The 17,676-nt window shown below is 48.2% G+C and overlaps 2 protein-coding genes across 2 annotated transcripts in view; both read left to right on the top strand.

Annotated features, from left to right (window-relative positions):
* Window positions 1–3,217: 3,217 nt before the first annotated feature.
* LOC147118930 (uncharacterized) lies at window positions 3,218–11,560 on the top strand. The gene has a single exon (XM_085984654.1). The coding sequence runs from the start codon at window positions 3,314–3,316 to the stop codon at window positions 4,544–4,546; it is 1,233 nt and encodes a 410-aa protein (XP_085840780.1). The 5' UTR covers window positions 3,218–3,313; the 3' UTR covers window positions 4,547–11,560.
* A 1,177-nt stretch (window positions 11,561–12,737) lies between these two features.
* Window positions 12,738–17,676, top strand: part of LOC147118929 (uncharacterized) — a gene marked incomplete at its 5' end in the record, with an annotated part of 50,129 nt that continues 45,190 nt past the window's right edge. The window contains one exon of the mRNA XM_085983998.1: window positions 12,738–13,160. Within this exon, the coding sequence (XP_085840124.1) occupies window positions 12,738–13,160 (423 nt within the window). The remainder of the gene's footprint in view (window positions 13,161–17,676) is intronic.

The raw sequence follows: 17,676 nt of genomic DNA, 5'->3' as shown, positions 1-17,676 counted from the left end.
TTGTGTATTTTTACCTCTGATGTCTTGCTGTTCTTTAACTTCTTGTTTGAGCTCCTTCAATTGATTATCCAATGTTTGTATGTATTTCCTCATTTTATCTTTTAAGTGTCCTAGTCCCTCGCTACCAGATGCTACTCCTTCCGGCAGACACATTGCTCGTCCAGTCCTGAGTTCATATGGTGTCAGTCCGGTCACCCTGTGATCCTTTTTCCATATTCCATCTCTACCTTTGGCTGCGCCTCTCTTTGTCCACTGCTCCTGCTCCTCCATTTCGGTCTCCTCTTGGATTCTTTTAGTGTTCACTTCCTCTGCTGTTATCCTACCTGCTGCTCTTGCTGCCTGATCAGCCAGCATATTTCCTTTTTGTTGCTCACTCACTATCTTGCGGTGTGCCTTTATTTTAATCACTGCTCCCTCTTCTGCTCCTTTTACCGCTTCTACTAGGTCTCTCACTACCTCCTCGTGCTGTATTTGTCTTCCTCCGGAGGTTACATACCCTCTCCTATTCCACGCTATCATATAATCATGTACTACCCCAAACGCATACCCACTATGTGTATATATTTACTCATTTTCCCTTTGCCAATTTCAGTGCTTCCGTGAGAGCCACTGGTTCTGCTACTTGAGCTGAGGTTCCTCCTTCAAGCCCTCCCTTTGCGACTGTTTCTCCATTCTCGGATACTACTGCCCAACCGTGTGTGGCTCCCCATTTATATATCGGCGAGATCCGTCTACATAAAAGGTGTGTTTGGGATTTTCAAGAGGCGATTCTGATACGGTTCCTCTGACCTCTTCTTCGATTACTAACTGACACTCGTGTGCCTCACCCTCTGTTAGCATTCCCTCTGCGGGGTTGACTCTATGTTCCCTTATAATCTGGACTGATCTGTCCTTGGGTATCAATACTGCTTCCCAAGCCGCCCTCCTTCTGTCTGATACAGCCTTCATTTTGCCTGTGTTTAGCAGGTCCACACTGTGTGTTGCGTGTGTAATATCAGCTGTCCTGACATAGTGACGGGCTCACATATCCGCACCGCCCATGCGGCTCAGTCAAGGGTCGCCACACATCTCGCCACTAATAGCCACGGGGGTGTGTTGGGTGGAGTAATAGGCAATTGGCCTCATATCTCCCCCGTACTCTTGGGTGACTACAGCGTTATAGAAGTTCCCGTCTATATACTATAGTATATATGGAATGGTTTGACTATATTTGGCAATCCTAGTGCGGGTGCAGACGTCGGGGCTGCTTTTAATTTTGCATAAGCCTCGTCCTGCTCCGATTCCCATTCTATCTTATCAGTGGTGGGTCTCCCCCTTTAACTAACCATTGAATCGGCTCTGCTTTCCCTGCAAAGTCTGATATAAAATTCCTGCAGTTGTTAAACAGTCCCAACACTTTCCTCACTCCCCGGACGGTCACTGGCCTTGGCATGTCTTTTATGGCTGCCTTTCCTTCCTGCGGGAGTGCCTTATACCCCTGGCTCATTTCGTGCCCCAGATACTTTACTTTGGACAGTCCAACCTGTGCCTTTTTGGGGCTCAATTTAAAGCCAGCTTTCTGAAGTGTCTGGAGGGTGGCTAGTACTGCTCCCATGTGTCCTTTGGCATCCTCTGATGCAATCATTATGTCATTGACATATTGGAGTAGGGCGCTCTGGTACTTTGATAGGTCTAACCCGTCTAAGGCTTGACTCAGTGCACGGTGGAATATATTTGCACTATTGTGGAACCGCTGCAGGACCCTGGTCCATGTATACTGTCTATCCCCGCACAGGTTCGAATCCTGTTCGTGACGCCAATTGTTGTGGAGTATTTTAAACCAACACTCGACACAAGGTTTTAGATCGATAGTCAAGTTGTTTTATTGCACCGGTGGGGAAACAGTCTGCTCTGTCTTAGCCAGACCTTTCCAAATTGCCACAGCAAACACTACATTTTTATACATTACAATACACATGGCCATCTCATGCACAATTCATTCCTGCCACCCGATTGGATCCCGGCCCGCATGCATCTTCACTGATTGGTTGCCTATGCCACGTTACATTAAAGTACTGTCTTTATTATCGGAAAAGTATATGTCCGTTATCCCACAAGCTGTTGTTGCAACTATGACCTCTATTTATGCCAGATGGGGTCTCATCAACATTGTACTTCTGACTCGTTGTCCTCCTTTCCTGCCTCTCTCGGCCTCTTTTACTTCCAACTCATTGTTTTACTTTCCTGCCAGAACAGAACTTACATCCTCTCGGCCTCCTATGGTTCCGTGTCCGGCTATGTTATCTCAACTGCCAATTCAGCAACTTAGAAAAATCTTATTACTGCAAAGTATGGTCTTTATTACACCATTCAGTGAAACTGCCAGCGATGTCAGTTTAACTCTTTCCCCACTGCAACACTCCTTCTCCCTGATTGCAATGTCTGCATCGTCCCTCTCTTTTGTGAAAACAGGTGCAAAGTATTAATTAAAAACCATGTTCATGTCTTCCGCTTCCACACACAGGTTACCTTTATAGTCCCTAATAGGCTCCACTTGTTTTCCTTGCCAATATTTTTTTCATGCCCTCTCTTTGCTTTTCTTCTTCGAAATAGTGCCGTAGGATCTTTGACATCCACCTGAGAGAGCAGACGGGGCCTCGGTTTAACGTCTGCTCCAAAAATCGGCACCTCCGACAGTGCCGCACTCCCTCAGCACTGCACTGGAGTGTCAGCCTAGATTTTTGTGCTCAAGTCTCTGGGCTGGGACTTGAACCCACAACTTTCTTGACTCAGAGGCGAGAGTGCTACCAACTGAGCCACTGGCTGACACTAAAGAACAAGCAGTTCTGACGAAAGGTCATCGACCTGAAACATTAACTCTGTTTCTCTCTCCACAGATGCTGCCTGACCTGCTGAGTATTTCCAGCATTCTCTGTTTTTATTAAAGAAACAAGGGAGTGATTGCTGACGGGAAGAATGTTGGGTCGTCCTGCGCATGCGCACCTCCCTGACAGCTGAGGCGAAACACCGACTCGCCCCCACCTGAGCCGCGCACACGTACCAGATGTTGCGGCTCCGTATACGCGCCCGATGTTCCAACCGCAGGGTTTTGTGTGCTGACTATGCCCATTGCGGACCGATCGGGATGGGCGATTGTGGAGCAGGAGGGTGAGCGTGGGGGCCATGAGCACATGCGCGGGACTCAGCGTCAACAGAGCGCTTTCTGCAGCGCAGGGGCTTGTGGGTATTACAGCCACCATTACTGCTGATCCTTTCAACCAACCTGTGCAGCAGCTGGGGCCTGAAAATCAGCTTCACTGCCCCTAGGGTCGGAATGGGGAAAATTAAACAACAGTTTGCCTCTGATCATTTTCTGAACTCAATTTACAGGGTTATAGAAGTGGAGCAGTTACAGGCGGGAAGCTCAGACCAAACATCACGTCAAGCTCTGACAAAGTCATTCGATTCATCAGGACCTGAATATCATCGGCCTTTGCACATGGAAGGAGAAAGCAGCAATCGCAGATTCAGCCGATCGCCTGACGTGGCGAGACACATGCACTGTCACACCGGGGAGAAACCGGGTAAAGGTGGGGACGGCGAGAAGGGATTCAGTTCCCCGCCTGCATTGGAAGTTCAACGGCGCAGTCGCACCAGGGACAGTCTGTTCACCTGCTCCGTGTGTGGAAAGGGATTTGTTTGTTCATCCCACCTGCAAACACACCAGCGAGTTCACACTGATGAGCGACCATTTCAGTGTTCTGACTGTGGGAAGAGCTTTAAAAGCCCCTGGGATCTGAAGGGACACCAGCTTGTTCACACTGATGAGAGGCCATTTAACTGTCCTGACTGTGGGAAGAGCTTTAAAAGCCCCGGGGAACTGAAGGGACATCAGCGAGTTCACACTGATGAGAGGCCATTTAACTGTTCTCACTGTGGGAAGAGCTTTAAAAGCCCCTGGGAACTCAAGCAACACCAGCGAGTTCACACTGGGGAGAGGCCGTTCACCTGCTTAGTGTGTGGGAAGGGATTCGCTCGGTCCTCCAACCTGCTGACACATCAGCGCCTCCACACTGGGGAGAGGATATTCATCTGCTCCGTGTGTGGGAAGGGATTCACTGATTCATTCACCCTGCAGACACATCAGCGAGTTCACACTGACGAGCGACCCTTTAAATGTTCTGACTGTGGGAAGAGCTTTAAAAGCTCCGGGGTTCTGAAGGGACACCAGCGAGTTCACACTGACGAGAGACCCTTTAAATGTTCTGACTGTGGGAAGAGTTTTAAAAGCTCCGGGGATCTGAAGAAACACTGGCTCCTCCACACTGGGGAGAGGCCGTTCACCTGCTCCGAATGTGGGAAGGGATTCGCTCAGTCCTCCAACCTGCTGGTACACCAGCGAGTTCACACTGGGGAGAGACCGTTCACCTGCTACGTGTGTGGGAAGGGATTCACTCAGTCATCCCACCTGCTGACACATCAGCGAGTTCACATTGACGAGAGAACCCCTTTAAATGTTCTGACTGGGAAGAGATTTAAAAGCTCCGGGGAGCTGAAGATACACTAGCGAGTTCACACTGGTGAGAGGCCGTTCACCTGCTCCGTGTGTGGGAAGGGATTCACTCAGTCATCCACCCTCCTGTCACACCAGCTTGTTCACACTGACGAGAGACCCTTTAAATGTTCTGACTGTGGGAAGAGCTTTAAAAGCTCTAAGAACCTTAAGAGTCACCAGCGTGTTCACACTGATCATAGAATCTAACAGCACAGAAGGAGGTGATTCGGCCCATCGTGTCTGTGCCGGCTCTTTGAAAGAGCTGTCCAATTTAGTCCCAAACCCCAGCTTTATCCCCAGAACTCTGCAAACTAGTCCTCTTCAAGTACATGTACAATTACCATTTGAAAGTTCCTGTGGAACCTGATTCCAGCATCCTTTCAGATGGTGTGTTCCAGATCTTAACAACCCTCTGTGTGAAAACAATTCTCCTCATTTCCCTCTAGTTCTTTTAGCAACTATTTTAAATCTGTGAACTTTGGTTACCGACCCACTTGCCAGAGTGAACAGTTTCTCCCTACTTGCTCGATCAAAACCGCTCATCATTTTGAACACCTCTATTAGGTCTCCTCTTAACCTTCTCTGCTCGAAGGGGAACAATCCCAGCTTCTCCAATCTCTCCACCTAACTGAAGTCCCTCATCCCTGGTACCATCCTGGTCAACCTCCTCTGTACCCTCTCCAAGGCCTTGACATCCTTCCTAAAGTGTGGTGCCCAGAACTGTACACAAGACTCCAGCTGAGGCCAAAACCCTGCAGCTGTACAAAACCCTGGTTAGACCACACCTGGAGTACTGTGAGCAGTTCTGGGCACCACACCTTAGGAAGGATATATTGGCCTTGGAGGGAGTGCAGCGTAGGTTTACCAGAATGATACCCGGACTTCAAGGGTTAAGTTACGGGGAGAGATTACACAAATTAGGGTTGTATTCCCTGGAATTTAGAAGGTTAAGGTGTGATCTGATCGAGGTTTTCAGGATATTAAGGGGAACAGATAGGGTAGATAGAGAGAAACTATTTCCGCTGGTTGGGGATTCTAGGACTGGGGGCATAGTCTAAAAATTAGAGACAAACCTTTCAGGAGTGAAATTAGGAAACACTTCTACACACAAAGGGTGGTAGAAGTTTGGAACTCTCTTCTGCAAACGGCAATTGATGTTAGAACAATTGTTAATTTTAAATCTGAGATTGATAGGTTTTTGTTACCCAAAGGTATTAAGGGATATGGGCCAAAGGCGGGTGTATGGAGTTAGGTCGCAGATCAGCCATGATCTCATTGAATGGTGGAACAGGCTCGAGGGGCTGAATGGCCTCCTCCTGTCCTATGTTCCTAACTCGTGATTTGTAAAGGTTTAGTATAACTTCCTTGTTTTTGTATTCAATGGCCCTGTTTACAAAGCCAAGTATCCCATACGCTTTCTGAACCGCCTCACCAACTTGCCGTGGCACTTTCAAAGATTTGTGAATATGGATCCCCAGGTCCCTCTGCTCTTGCACCCCCTCAAAATAGTCCCATTTAGATTATACGGCCTCTCCCTGTTGTTTCTCCCAAAGTGCACCACTTCACACTTATCCTCATTTAATTTAATCTGTCTTGTGTCTGCTCATTTCACAGTCTGTTTCTGTCCTTCTGAAGTCTGCTACTGCTATGCTCACTATTTACAGGAAACTTTGGTTTATCCGGAGGTTAATTGTCCGGAATGCTCGATCCACCGGCAAAAATCAGGAGCTGTTTCGTTTGGTTTTTTTTCTTCTCGTGGCTTTTTTTTCACCAGTCAGGCTCTGCAAGGTCTCACAGAAGCTGTTGCTAAGCTACAGAGACGCTTGCAAGGTATGGCCGACTGTTTAGAAGCTGTTGCGAAGCAACATGGTTTGTTGATTCACACGGAGCTGAAAAGCTCCGTATGTTTCAACATTAGCTCTGGTTTGTCCGGCTGTTTTGATGGGATGGCAGCAGCTCGGTCCCGTCGGTGCCTGATATCTCAAAGTTTCCTGTACAACATTGCCAAGTTTTGTATCATCTGTAAACTTCAAACTTGCACACCTATGCCCAAGTCCAGGTCAGTTATATATAACAAGAAAAGCAATGGTCCAAATACCGACCCCTGGGGAACCCACTGCATACTTCCCTCCAGTCAGAAAAACATCCCTCAGCACTGCTCACTGCCTCCCCTCCCTTAGCCAATTATACCCAAATTACCATCAGCCCTTTAATTCCCTGTGCTTCTATTTTCCGAGTAAGTCTCTTATGTGGTACTTTATCAAATGCCTTTTGAAAGTCCATAAGAAATAATAGCAGGAGTGGGCCACACAGCCCCTCGAGCCTGCTCTGCCATTCAATAAGATCAGGGCTGATCATTGACCTCAACTCCCCGAGAGTCCAAAAATCTATCTGTCTCAGCCTTGAATATACTCAAGGACTCAGCATTCACAGCCCTCTGGGGCAGAGAATTCCAAAGATTCACAACCCTCTGAGTGAAGAAATTCCTCCTCATCTTAGTCTTAAATGGCCGACCCCTTATCCTGAGTCTATGCCCCCTAGTTCTAGACACTCCAGCCAAGGGAAACAACCTCTCAGCATCTACCCTGTCAATCCCCTTCAGAATCTTGTATGTTTCAATGAGACCACCTCTCATTCTTCTAAACTCCAGAGAGTATCGGCCCATTCTACACAATCTCTCATCATAGGACAGCCCTCTCATCACAGGAATCAATCTAGTGAACCTTCGTTGCACCGCCTTCAAGGCAAGTATATCCTTCCTTAGATAAGGAGACCAAAACTGTGCACAGTACTCCAGGTGTGGTCTCACCAAGGCCCTGTACAATTGGAGCAAGACTTCCTTACTCTTATACTCCAACCCCCTTGCAATAAAGGCCAACATGCCATTTGCCTTCCTCATTGCTTGCTGTACCTGCATGCTCGCTTTCTGTGTTTCTTGCACAAGGACACCCAAATCTCTCTGAACACCAACATTTGAAAGTTTCTCACCATTTAAACAATATTCTGTTTTTCTATTCTTCCTACCAAAGTGAATAACCTCACATTTCCCCACATTATACTCCATCTGTCACCTTACTGCCCACTCACTAGTCTATCTATCTCCCTTTGCAGACTCTGTGTTCTCCTCACAGCTTACTGTCCCACCTAGCTTTGTATCATCAGCAAACTTGGACACATTACTCTCGGTCCCTTCATCTAGGTCATTAATATAGATTGTAAATAGCTGAGGCCCCAACACTGATTCTTGCGGCACCCCACTAGTCTCAGCCTGCCAACCTGAAAAAGATCTGTTTATTCATAATCTCTGTTTTCTGTCCGTTAACCAATCCTCTGTCCATGCTACTATATTACCCCCAACCCCGTGAGCCCTAATCTTGTGTAATAACCTTATATGTGGCACCTTATCGAATGCTTTTTGGAAATCCAAATATACTACATCCACTGGTTCCCCTTTACCCTGCTAGTTACATCCTCAAAAAACTCGAATAAATTTGTCAAACATGATTTCCCTTTCATAACATGATTAGGCTGAGTCAACATGGTTTTATGATTTTCTAAGTGCCCTGATACAACTTCCGGAGCAAGAAATTCCAGCATTTTCCCAACGACTGATGTCAGGCTAACTGGCCCGTCATTCCCTGTTTTCTCTCCCTCCTTTCTTTAATAGCGGTGTTACATTTGTGACCTTCCAATCCGCTGGGACCGTTCTAGAATCTAGGGAATTTTGGAAGATCAAAACCAATGCATCCACTATCTCTTCAGCCACCTCTTTTAGAACCCTAGGATGTAGGCCGTCAGGTCCAGGGGAATTGTCGGCTTTTAGTGCCATTATTTTCTCTACTACTGTAGTATTTATATTAATTACATTAAGTTCCTCACCCTCATTAGACCCTCGGTTTCCCATCATTTTTGGTATGCTTTTGTGTCTTCTACTGTGAGACAGATACAAAATATTTGTTTAACGTTTCTGCCATTTCCTTATTCCCCATAATAATTTCTCCTGTCTCTACCTCTCAGGGACCAACATTGTCAGTTGTAGCTCAGTTGGTAGCACACTCGCCTCTGGGTCAAAGGGTGGTGGGTTCAAGTCCCACTCAAGGGACTTGAGCACATAAACCTAGGTTGACACTCCAGTGCAGTGCTGAGGGAGTGCTGCACTGTCAGAGGTGCCGTCTTTCTGATGAAACGTTAAACCGAGGCCCCGTCTGCTCTCGGGTGGATGTAAAAGATCCCATGGCACTATTTCGAAGAGTAGGGGAGTTATCCCCGGTGTCCTGGCCAATATTTATCCCACAACCAGCATAACAAAAACAGATTATCTGGTCATTATCACATTGCTGCTTGTGGGAGCTTGCTGGGTGCAAATTGACTGCCGTGTTTCCCACATTACAACAGTGACTCCACTTCAAAAAGTACTTCATTGACTGTAAAGTGCTTTTGAGATGTCTGGTGGTCGTGAATGGCGCTATATAAATGCAAGTCTTTCTTTACTTTTGCTGCTCTCTTCCTTTTTGATGCTTTTGATTTAATGATTAAACATTTCAGATTTTTGTAATGACCAAGGCTGTCTGTGAAACTGCAGGAAATTTGTTTTTAAAAAGCTTCTTTAGTGAAGCTGCTGTGGATCTGGCACTTTGCCAGGCCCGCTGACTGTGGCCTCTCTCCCAGATTCCAGCCCCAGCTCTGTGCTGACTGAGGCCCCTCTCCCAGATTCCAGCCCCAGCTCTGTGCTGACTGTGGCTCCTCTCCCAGATTCCAGCCCCAGCTCTGTGCTGACTGGGGCCCCTCTCCCAGATTCCGCCCCAGCTCTGTGCTGACTGTGGCTCCTCTCCCAGATTCCAGCCCCAGCTCTGTGCTGACTGTGGCCCCTCTCCCAGATTCCAGCCCCAGCTCTGTGCTGACTGTGGCCCCTCTCCCAGATTCCAGCCCCAGCTCTGTGCTGACTGGGGCCCCTCTCCCAGATTCCAGCCCCAGCTCTGTGCTGACTGGAGCCCCTCTCCCAGATTCCAGCCCCAGCTCTGTGCTGACTGTGGCCCCTCTCCCAGATTCCAGCCCCAGCTCTGTGCTGACTGTGGCCCCTCTCCCAGATTCCAGCCCCAGCTCTGTGCTGACTGGAGCCCCTCTCCCAGATTCCAGCCCCAGCTCTGTGCTGACTGTGGCCCCTCTCCCAGATTCCAGCCCCAGCTCTGTGCTGACTGGAGCCCCTCTCCCAGATTCCAGCCCCAGCTCTGTGCTGACTGAGCTGCTCTCACCTGGGGACAGCGCGTCACAATCGGCCCCAGCGCACCTGAGCTGGTCAACAAGTCCCGCCCCCTTGCTGCACCGCCATTGGTTGGAGGATCCGCCGCCCGCTCGGGCCTCCAGCCCCGCCCCGCTCTTCCTATTGGTTCACGCTCCCGTCAATCACCCGGGCAGTGTGAGCTGAGCATGCGCGGACCTTGGCAGCAGCTGCTGACACATCAGGTGAGAGAGCTCAGGGAGCGGGTTCATGAACCCCGGGGGGACGCGGGCCGCTCACACCCCGAGCTCAGGGAGCGGGTTCATGAACCCCGGGGGGACGCGGGCCGCTCACACCCCGAGCGGGTTCATGAACCCCGGGGGGACGCGGGCCGCTCACACCCCGAGCTCAGGGAGCGGGTTCATGAACCCCGGGGGGACGCGGGCCGCTCACACCCCGAGCTCAGGGAGCGGGTTCATGAACCCCGGGGGGCCGCGGGCCGCTCACACCCCGAGCTCAGTGAGCGGGTTCATGAATCCCAGGGGAGGCTGCGAGATTCTCAGCAGCTCAGCTCTGCTCGGTGCTGTGTGAACGGGCTGCTCCATACCCCGGCTGCTCACGAGGAATACCAGTGCGAAGGGCCCAGTGCAGAAGGCCCAGGCTGGAAGACCCAGAGGATACTGTCCTAGGTGGGAGGCCCAGCACGGAGGACCCCAGGCGGGGGGCGTAGGGCGGAGCGGCTGGTTGACAGAAGCGGAGTCGGGAGATGCTGTGGGTGAGCATGCTGCACGGTTTCTAAAGGTGAAGAACGGTCTCCGGCCCGAATGAGTTCCAGCGGCCCCGCCTGTGCTCCATCTGGTGGCAGCTGTGAGGCTTTGTTTCGGTGATGGGATCGGGTTTGTGTGCCGCCATTTGGTGGAGGAAAGACAGACTGTTCCCATCTATAGTATGGCGCTTGAGCGGCCATAAGATGGGAAAAGAGAATGGGATAAAAGTGAAAAAGGAAAATAAAAGGAAGATAAAAGGCAAAACAAAGTAATATCGGCAAGGCATAATGAATGTCTTGATGGCTGGGCCCTGTGAGTGATAACAGCAAGAAGAAGGAAATTTGAGTCATTTTGCTTTTACGGAATTTGAGAGTTGAAGACTGTGGTCAAGGATCATGACATTATATGGTTAGATAACATCAAGTGAAGGCGAGGAGTTATTAGAGTGCCAATAGGACTGGCGTAGAACTTGTTTTGTTGAAGAAGTTTTGGGTTCTGGTTAAAAGTAGTTTACTTGAAGCTTTAACTGATTTCTGATATGGTTATGGGACTTTGTATATTGTGGTGTTAATAAGTGTTAAAGCTTTCCTTAATGTACGAACGATCGAACGAACGAACGCTCAAGTGAACGCACGCATGCGGACACAAATAATATGCATGCACACACGCATACACAATGGATCTTACGTTTGACCGAATGAAGGGCCTTCACTCCCTAGGATGAAAGTGGGCATCCTACTGGGTGAGCGTGAGGCCTGTCTGGACGGATGAATGAACGCACGCATGTACGCAGGTAGACAAATGACACGCACGCACGCAGACATGCACAATGTAATTTACGCTTGAGCTAACGAATGGAGGAATGAATGACTGAATGATTGAGCGATGCCAGTAGGACTGGCGTATATGGGTTCTTTCTTTTCTTGGTTTATTATATAGTGGCAGTTTGTACTGTAAATATTATTGATTTACCTGTAAAAATTTATTATTGTATTTATATTGTTAATAATAAAGCTGTTTTTGAGGCTTTGTTTTATTGCGGCTAATGAATGTTATGGATTTATTATGTAATTGATGATTTGTAACAAGTACTACCATGTTTAAATAAATATGTTTGACTCAAAAAAATATAAACCCCGGCGCGGGCTGCATACACCCCGAGTGCGGCCCCAGGCCCCATTATTAAAACACTGAACATTATCCGCTTCACAAACACCCGGGGTGGGCCTCAGGCCCTGAACAAGAGCCTCCGGGCCGGGCGTTTGCCCCGAGTGGGGCGGCAGCTGCGGGGCTTTCTCCCGGTGACAGGCCCGGGTTAATGGCCACCATCTTGAGAGGCTCGGGGCAGCAGGGCGCATGCGCGGCCCCCTTGGCCAGGAACCAGGAGGAGAGAATCTTGTCAATTTCTATCCTGGACTCACAGTGATGGCTTTTGTAAACTCCTTTTACAGGCTGTGAGAAGGGCAGCATTTACACACCGCAAACTCAAACCAATCATCACATCAAGATCTGACAGAGTCACTCCATTCATCAGGACCTGAATATCTTCTTTGAATGTGGAAGGAGAAATGTTTGTCTGTTCTGTCAGTGGGAAAAGATTTCAAACATCAGTGTGACTGGAAAAGCACCGAGAAACACACACCCCCGTGAGAGTGTTCCAGTGCCCTGCCTGGAAAGAACTTTAACCAGTTACACAGCCTGAAAAATCATCGCTCCATTGACGTGTTCTGTGTGTGGACGAGGCTTCAACTGATCGTCCAACCTGGAGAGACACAAGGACACCTGCACCACGGAGAAACCATGGAAATATGAGGACTGTGGGAAGCGATTCTATTACCCGTACCAGCTGGAAACTCATTGATGCAGTCACACTGGGGAGAGGCCGTTCACCTGCCCCGTGTGTGGGAAGGGATTCACTCACTCACCCCCGCTCCAAACACACCAGCTCATTCACACTGGGGAGAGACCTTTTAATGCTCTGACTGTGGGGGACAGCTTTAAAACTTCTGTAGAGCTGGTAAGACACCAGCAAGTTCACACTGGGGAGAGGCCATTCACCTGCTCCGTCTGTGAGAAGAGATTCACTCAGTCATCTGACCTTTTGACACACCACCGAGTTAACACTGGGGAGAGGCCGGTTACTTGCTCTGTATGTGAGAAGGGATTCACTCTGGTAGGCAACCTGCTGAGACATCAACGAGTTCACACTGGGGAGTGACCGTTCACTTGCTCCGTGTGTGGGAAGGGATACACTCGGCACTCCAGCCTGCTGACACACCAGCGACTTCACACTGGGGAGTGGCCGTTCACTTGCTCCGTGTGTGGGAAGGGATTCACTCAGCACTCCAGCCTGCTGACACTCCAGCGACTTCACACTGGGGAGTGGCCGTTCACTTGCTCCGTGTGTGGGAAGGGATACACTCAGCACTCCAGCCTGCTAACACACCAGCGACTTCACACTGGGGAGTGGCCGTTCACTTGCTCCATGTGTGGGAAGGGATACACTCAGCACTCCAGCCTGCTGACACACCAGCAACTTCACACTGGGGAGTGGCCTTTCACTTGCTCTGTGTGTGGGAAGGGATACACTCAGCACTCCAGCCTGCTGACACCAGCGACTTCACACTGGGGAGCAGCCATTCACCTGCTCTGAGTGTGGGAAGGGATTCATTCAGTCATCCAACCTGCTGAGACACCAGTGAGTTCACAAGTGACTGCAGGGATTGGATTCTGCTAGTTTTGCTGCTGTTAATCACATCCAGGACTGAACCATGTTCATTCTGACAGTTGGGGTTTGTTTCTGTTGATGTTAATAACTCCTGTAACTGGGCTGGATTTTAATACTCTGGATAGATGTCAAATAAATCAGCTTTGTTTAAAACACATTGTTGTAGATTTTTGTCTTTCCCACCTGAGTGTTCAGCATCACCTGGCTGGAGCTCAGAAAGGACAATCTGGGGGAGGATCGTACGGTGGGAACAGAACTTCAGCCTGGACACAGTCCTTCAGGGCCACACTGAGAGGGGAAAATGGTACTTTGGTCTCTATCATCTTCTCGGGTGAATTTCTCACGTGTTTAAATAATTTTCTGCAACAATATGTCCTAGAACCTACAAGGGGGCAGGCCATATTAGATTGAGTAATGAGCCAGATTTAGTCAACAGCCTCAAGGTGTGTGAACATTTATCTAACAGCGATCATAACATGATCGAGTTCCACATTATATTTGAAAGGGAGAAACGCGAAACAGCTACTAAGGTTCTAGTGTTAGTTCAGGGCAACTTCAACAGGATGAGACAGAGACTGTCCACAGTAAACTGGGAAAATCTGTTAATGGGTAAAATGACAGAAGATCAGTGGGACGTGTTCAAAAATGAATTTAAGGTGATACAGAACCTGAGGGGCAAGAGCTCTACTTGACAAAACAACACAGCCATGGACGACTAAAGAGGTAAGAGACAACATAAAACTAAAAGAAAAAGCATACAAAAATGCAATAAATAGCACAAATCCTGGTGATTGGGAGAAATACAAAGAACAACAAAGGGTGACAAACAGATAGTAAGAGCTACAAAAGGAATACGAAAAGAAACTTGTAAGGATTATCAAAATCAACACAATTTTTATTACAATTATATTAGGAAAAAGAGGGTGGTCAGGCCCCTTGAAAACTGATAATGGTGACATTGTAAATGATAATAAAAAGGCGGACATGTTGAATAATTATTTTGTGTCAGTATTGACAGAGTGGAAGAGGATAGCAGGCCGGACATCCCAAGGACACTAATATTGAATCAGGGACGGGGACTCACCAAAATAACAGTAATGAAGAAAATAATGGCACTAAAGAGTAGCAAATCCCCCAGACCAGATGGTTTCCAAGCCAAGGTTTTAAAGGAAGTAGGTGAGAACATTGCAGATGCCCAAACTATAATCTTCCAAAGTTCTCTTGATTTGGTAACCATTTCATCAGATTTAAAAATTGCGCATGTCGCTCCGCTATTTGAGAATGGTGAGAGAGGGAAACCGGGGAATTAGAGACCAGTTGTGGGGAAATGACTGGAGTCTGTAATTAAAGACAGGGTGACTGAACACCTTGAAAATTTTCAGTTGATTAGAGAGAGCCAGCATGGATTTGTAAAGGGTCGGTCATGTTCTGCTGAACCTGATTGAATTTTTTGAAGAGGTGACTGAAGTAGACACCAAATCCAGGGACCACTTACACTGAGACACCAAATCCAGGGACCACTTACACTGTGACACCAAATCCAGGGACCACTTACACTGAGACACCAAATCCAGGGACCACTTACACTGAGACACCAAATCCAGGGACCACTTACACTGAGACACCAAATCCAGGGACCACTTACACTGAGACACCAAATCCAGGGACCACTTACACTGAGACACCAAATCCAGGGACCACTTACACTGAGACACCAAATCCTGTGACCACTTACACTGTGACACCAAATCCAGGGACCACTTACACTGTGACACCAAATCCAGGGACCACTTACACTGTGACACCAAATCCACGGACCACTTACACTGAGACACCAAATCCAGGGACCACTTACACTGAGACACCAAATCCAGGGACCACTTACACTGAGACACCAAATCCAGGGACCACTTACACTGTGACACCAAATCCAGGGACCACTTACACTGAGGCTATAAATGGGAATCAGAGAGCCTCAGTGTGGAGAATGGTCATGGTGGTGAAACCAGCTCCAGTGAGGGTGAAAGGCGGGTAATGGATGAAGATATGATGGTGGAATCAGATGGTGATTGGTGGGGCCTGGTGACAGGTTATTGTCAGAAGCCCTTTTCAGGCAGACTGATGATTGGATGTAATCTGCACAATACCTGGATCCACCTGTTCTTGACCCAAATCACAAAGTCTAATGTCCCTGATGTCTATTTCTGTGGGAAGTGTCGAGATGTGAAAGAAGGGAAGAAATCAGGCTCGGGCCAGAAAGAAGGTTCCTTGAATGAACAATTCATGAGGCTGTTTTGTGACTCGTCTACGTGAGGTTAAAAACATGAAATGAAAAAGGACACGTCTAGTGACACTGGCGTTGTCAATAGTGGGTTCTAACCTTAATCACTATCTCCTAAGCCTAATATCCTATCAACTACCCCCAACCACTGGCCCCAACCACTAACCCCAATCCTGACCACTAACCACTAGCCCCAAACCACTGACCCCAATCCTGACCAATAACTACTAGCCCCAACCACTAACCCCAATCCTAACCAATAACCACTAGCCCCAACCATTAACCCCAATCCTAACCAATAACCACTAGCCCCAACCACTAACCCCAATCCTAACCAATAACCACTAGCCCCAACCACTAACCCCAATCCTAACCAATAACCACTAGCCCCAACCACTAACCCCAATCCTAACCAATAACCACTAGCCCCAACCACTAACCCCAATCATAACCACTAGCACCAACCACTAACCCCAATCCTAACCAATAACCACTGGCCCCAACCACTAACCCCAATCCTAACCAATAACCACTAGCCCCAACCACTAACCCCAATCCTAACCAATAACCAGTAGCCCAACCACTAAGGGGGATGACTTACCAGGGGAAGGCAGCAGCAGCCAACTTCCTGGCACCAGGGGTGCTTCTGCTGCTCAGGAAGGGAGGAAAAAGAGTGGGAGAGCAATGGTGGTAGGGGATTCTATCGTAAGAGGAACAGATAGGCGTTTCTGTGGCCGTAGACGTGACTCCAGGATGGTTTGTTGCCTCCCTGGTGCCAGGGTCAAGGATGTCACTGAACGGCTGCAGGGCATTCTAAAGGGGGAGGGTGAACAGTCAGAGGTCGTGGTTCACATTGGGACCAATGACATGGGTAGGAAGAGGGATGAGGTCCTGCAGCAAGAATTTAGGGAGCTAGGTAGCAGATTAAAGGGTAGCAGATTAAAGAGCAGGAGCTCAAAGGTTGTAATCTCTGGATTACTCCCTCTGCCACGTGCTAGTGAGTATAGGAATAGGAGGATAGAGCAGATGAATGCATGACTAAAGAGTTGGTGCAGGAGGGAGGGCTTTCATTTCCTGGATCACTGGGCCTGTTTCTGGGGAAGGTGGGATTGTACAAGTCCGACGGGTTGCACCTGAACCAGAGCGGGACAAATATCCTTGCAGGGAGGTTTGCTAACACTGTTCGGGGGGGTTTAAACTAAAATGGCAGGGGGTTGGGAACCTGAGCAGGGAGACAGAGGAAAGGGAAACAGGGATAAAAGCAAAAGATAGGAAGGAGAAAAACAAAAGTGGCAGTCAGAGAAATCAACGGTTTAAATCAAACGTGGCCACAGTAAATATTAATTCTAATAGGTTTAAGAGCGTTAAAAAAACAAGCCTGAAGTCTTTGTGTCTTAATGCGAGGAGCATTTGTAATAAGGTGGACAAATTGGCAGCACAAATAGAGGTAAACAAAAATGATTTGGTTGGGATTACGGAAACGTGGCTCAAGGATGGCCAAGGCTGGGAACTCAACATCCAGGGATATTCGATATTCGGGAAAGATAGGCAAAAAGGAAAGGGAGGTGGGGTAGCATTACTGGGTAAAGAAGGGATTAATACAATTGTAATGAAGGATATTAGCTCTGATGATGTGGAATCTGTATGGGTAGAATTGAGAAATACTAAGGGGAAAAAAACAAGAGTGGGAGTGGTATATAGACCTCCAAACAGTAAGGCGGAGGTTGGGGATGGCATTAAAAGGGAAATTAAAGAAGCGTGCAATAAGGGCACAGCAGTCATCATGGGTGACTTTAATCTACATACAGATTGGGCCAACCAAATTAGTAACAATACTGTGGAGGAGGAATTCCTGGAGTGTTTACGGGATGGTTTCTTGGACCAATATGTCGAGGAACCTACCAGAGATCAGGCCATCTTAGATTGGGTATTATGTAATGAGAAAGGATTAATTAGCAATCTTGTTGTACGAGGCCCCTTGGGTCGGAGCGATCATAATATGATCGAATTCTTCATTAAGATGGAGAATGAAGTAGTTGACTCAGAGACTAGGGTCCTCAATTTAAATAAAGGAAACTACGATGGTCTGAGGTGTGAGTTGGGTAGGATTGATTGGGGAATGGCACTCAAAGGGTTGACGGTGGATAG

The sequence above is a fragment of the Somniosus microcephalus genome, chromosome 4, assembly GCF_052327205.1.
Source record: "Somniosus microcephalus isolate GS21.2 chromosome 4, FLI_Smic_1.0, whole genome shotgun sequence".
NCBI classification, from domain to species: Eukaryota; Metazoa; Chordata; class Chondrichthyes; order Squaliformes; family Somniosidae; genus Somniosus; species Somniosus microcephalus.
The sequence above is the reverse complement of the archived record's forward strand: the minus strand, read 5'-3'. Positions and strand labels throughout refer to the sequence as shown.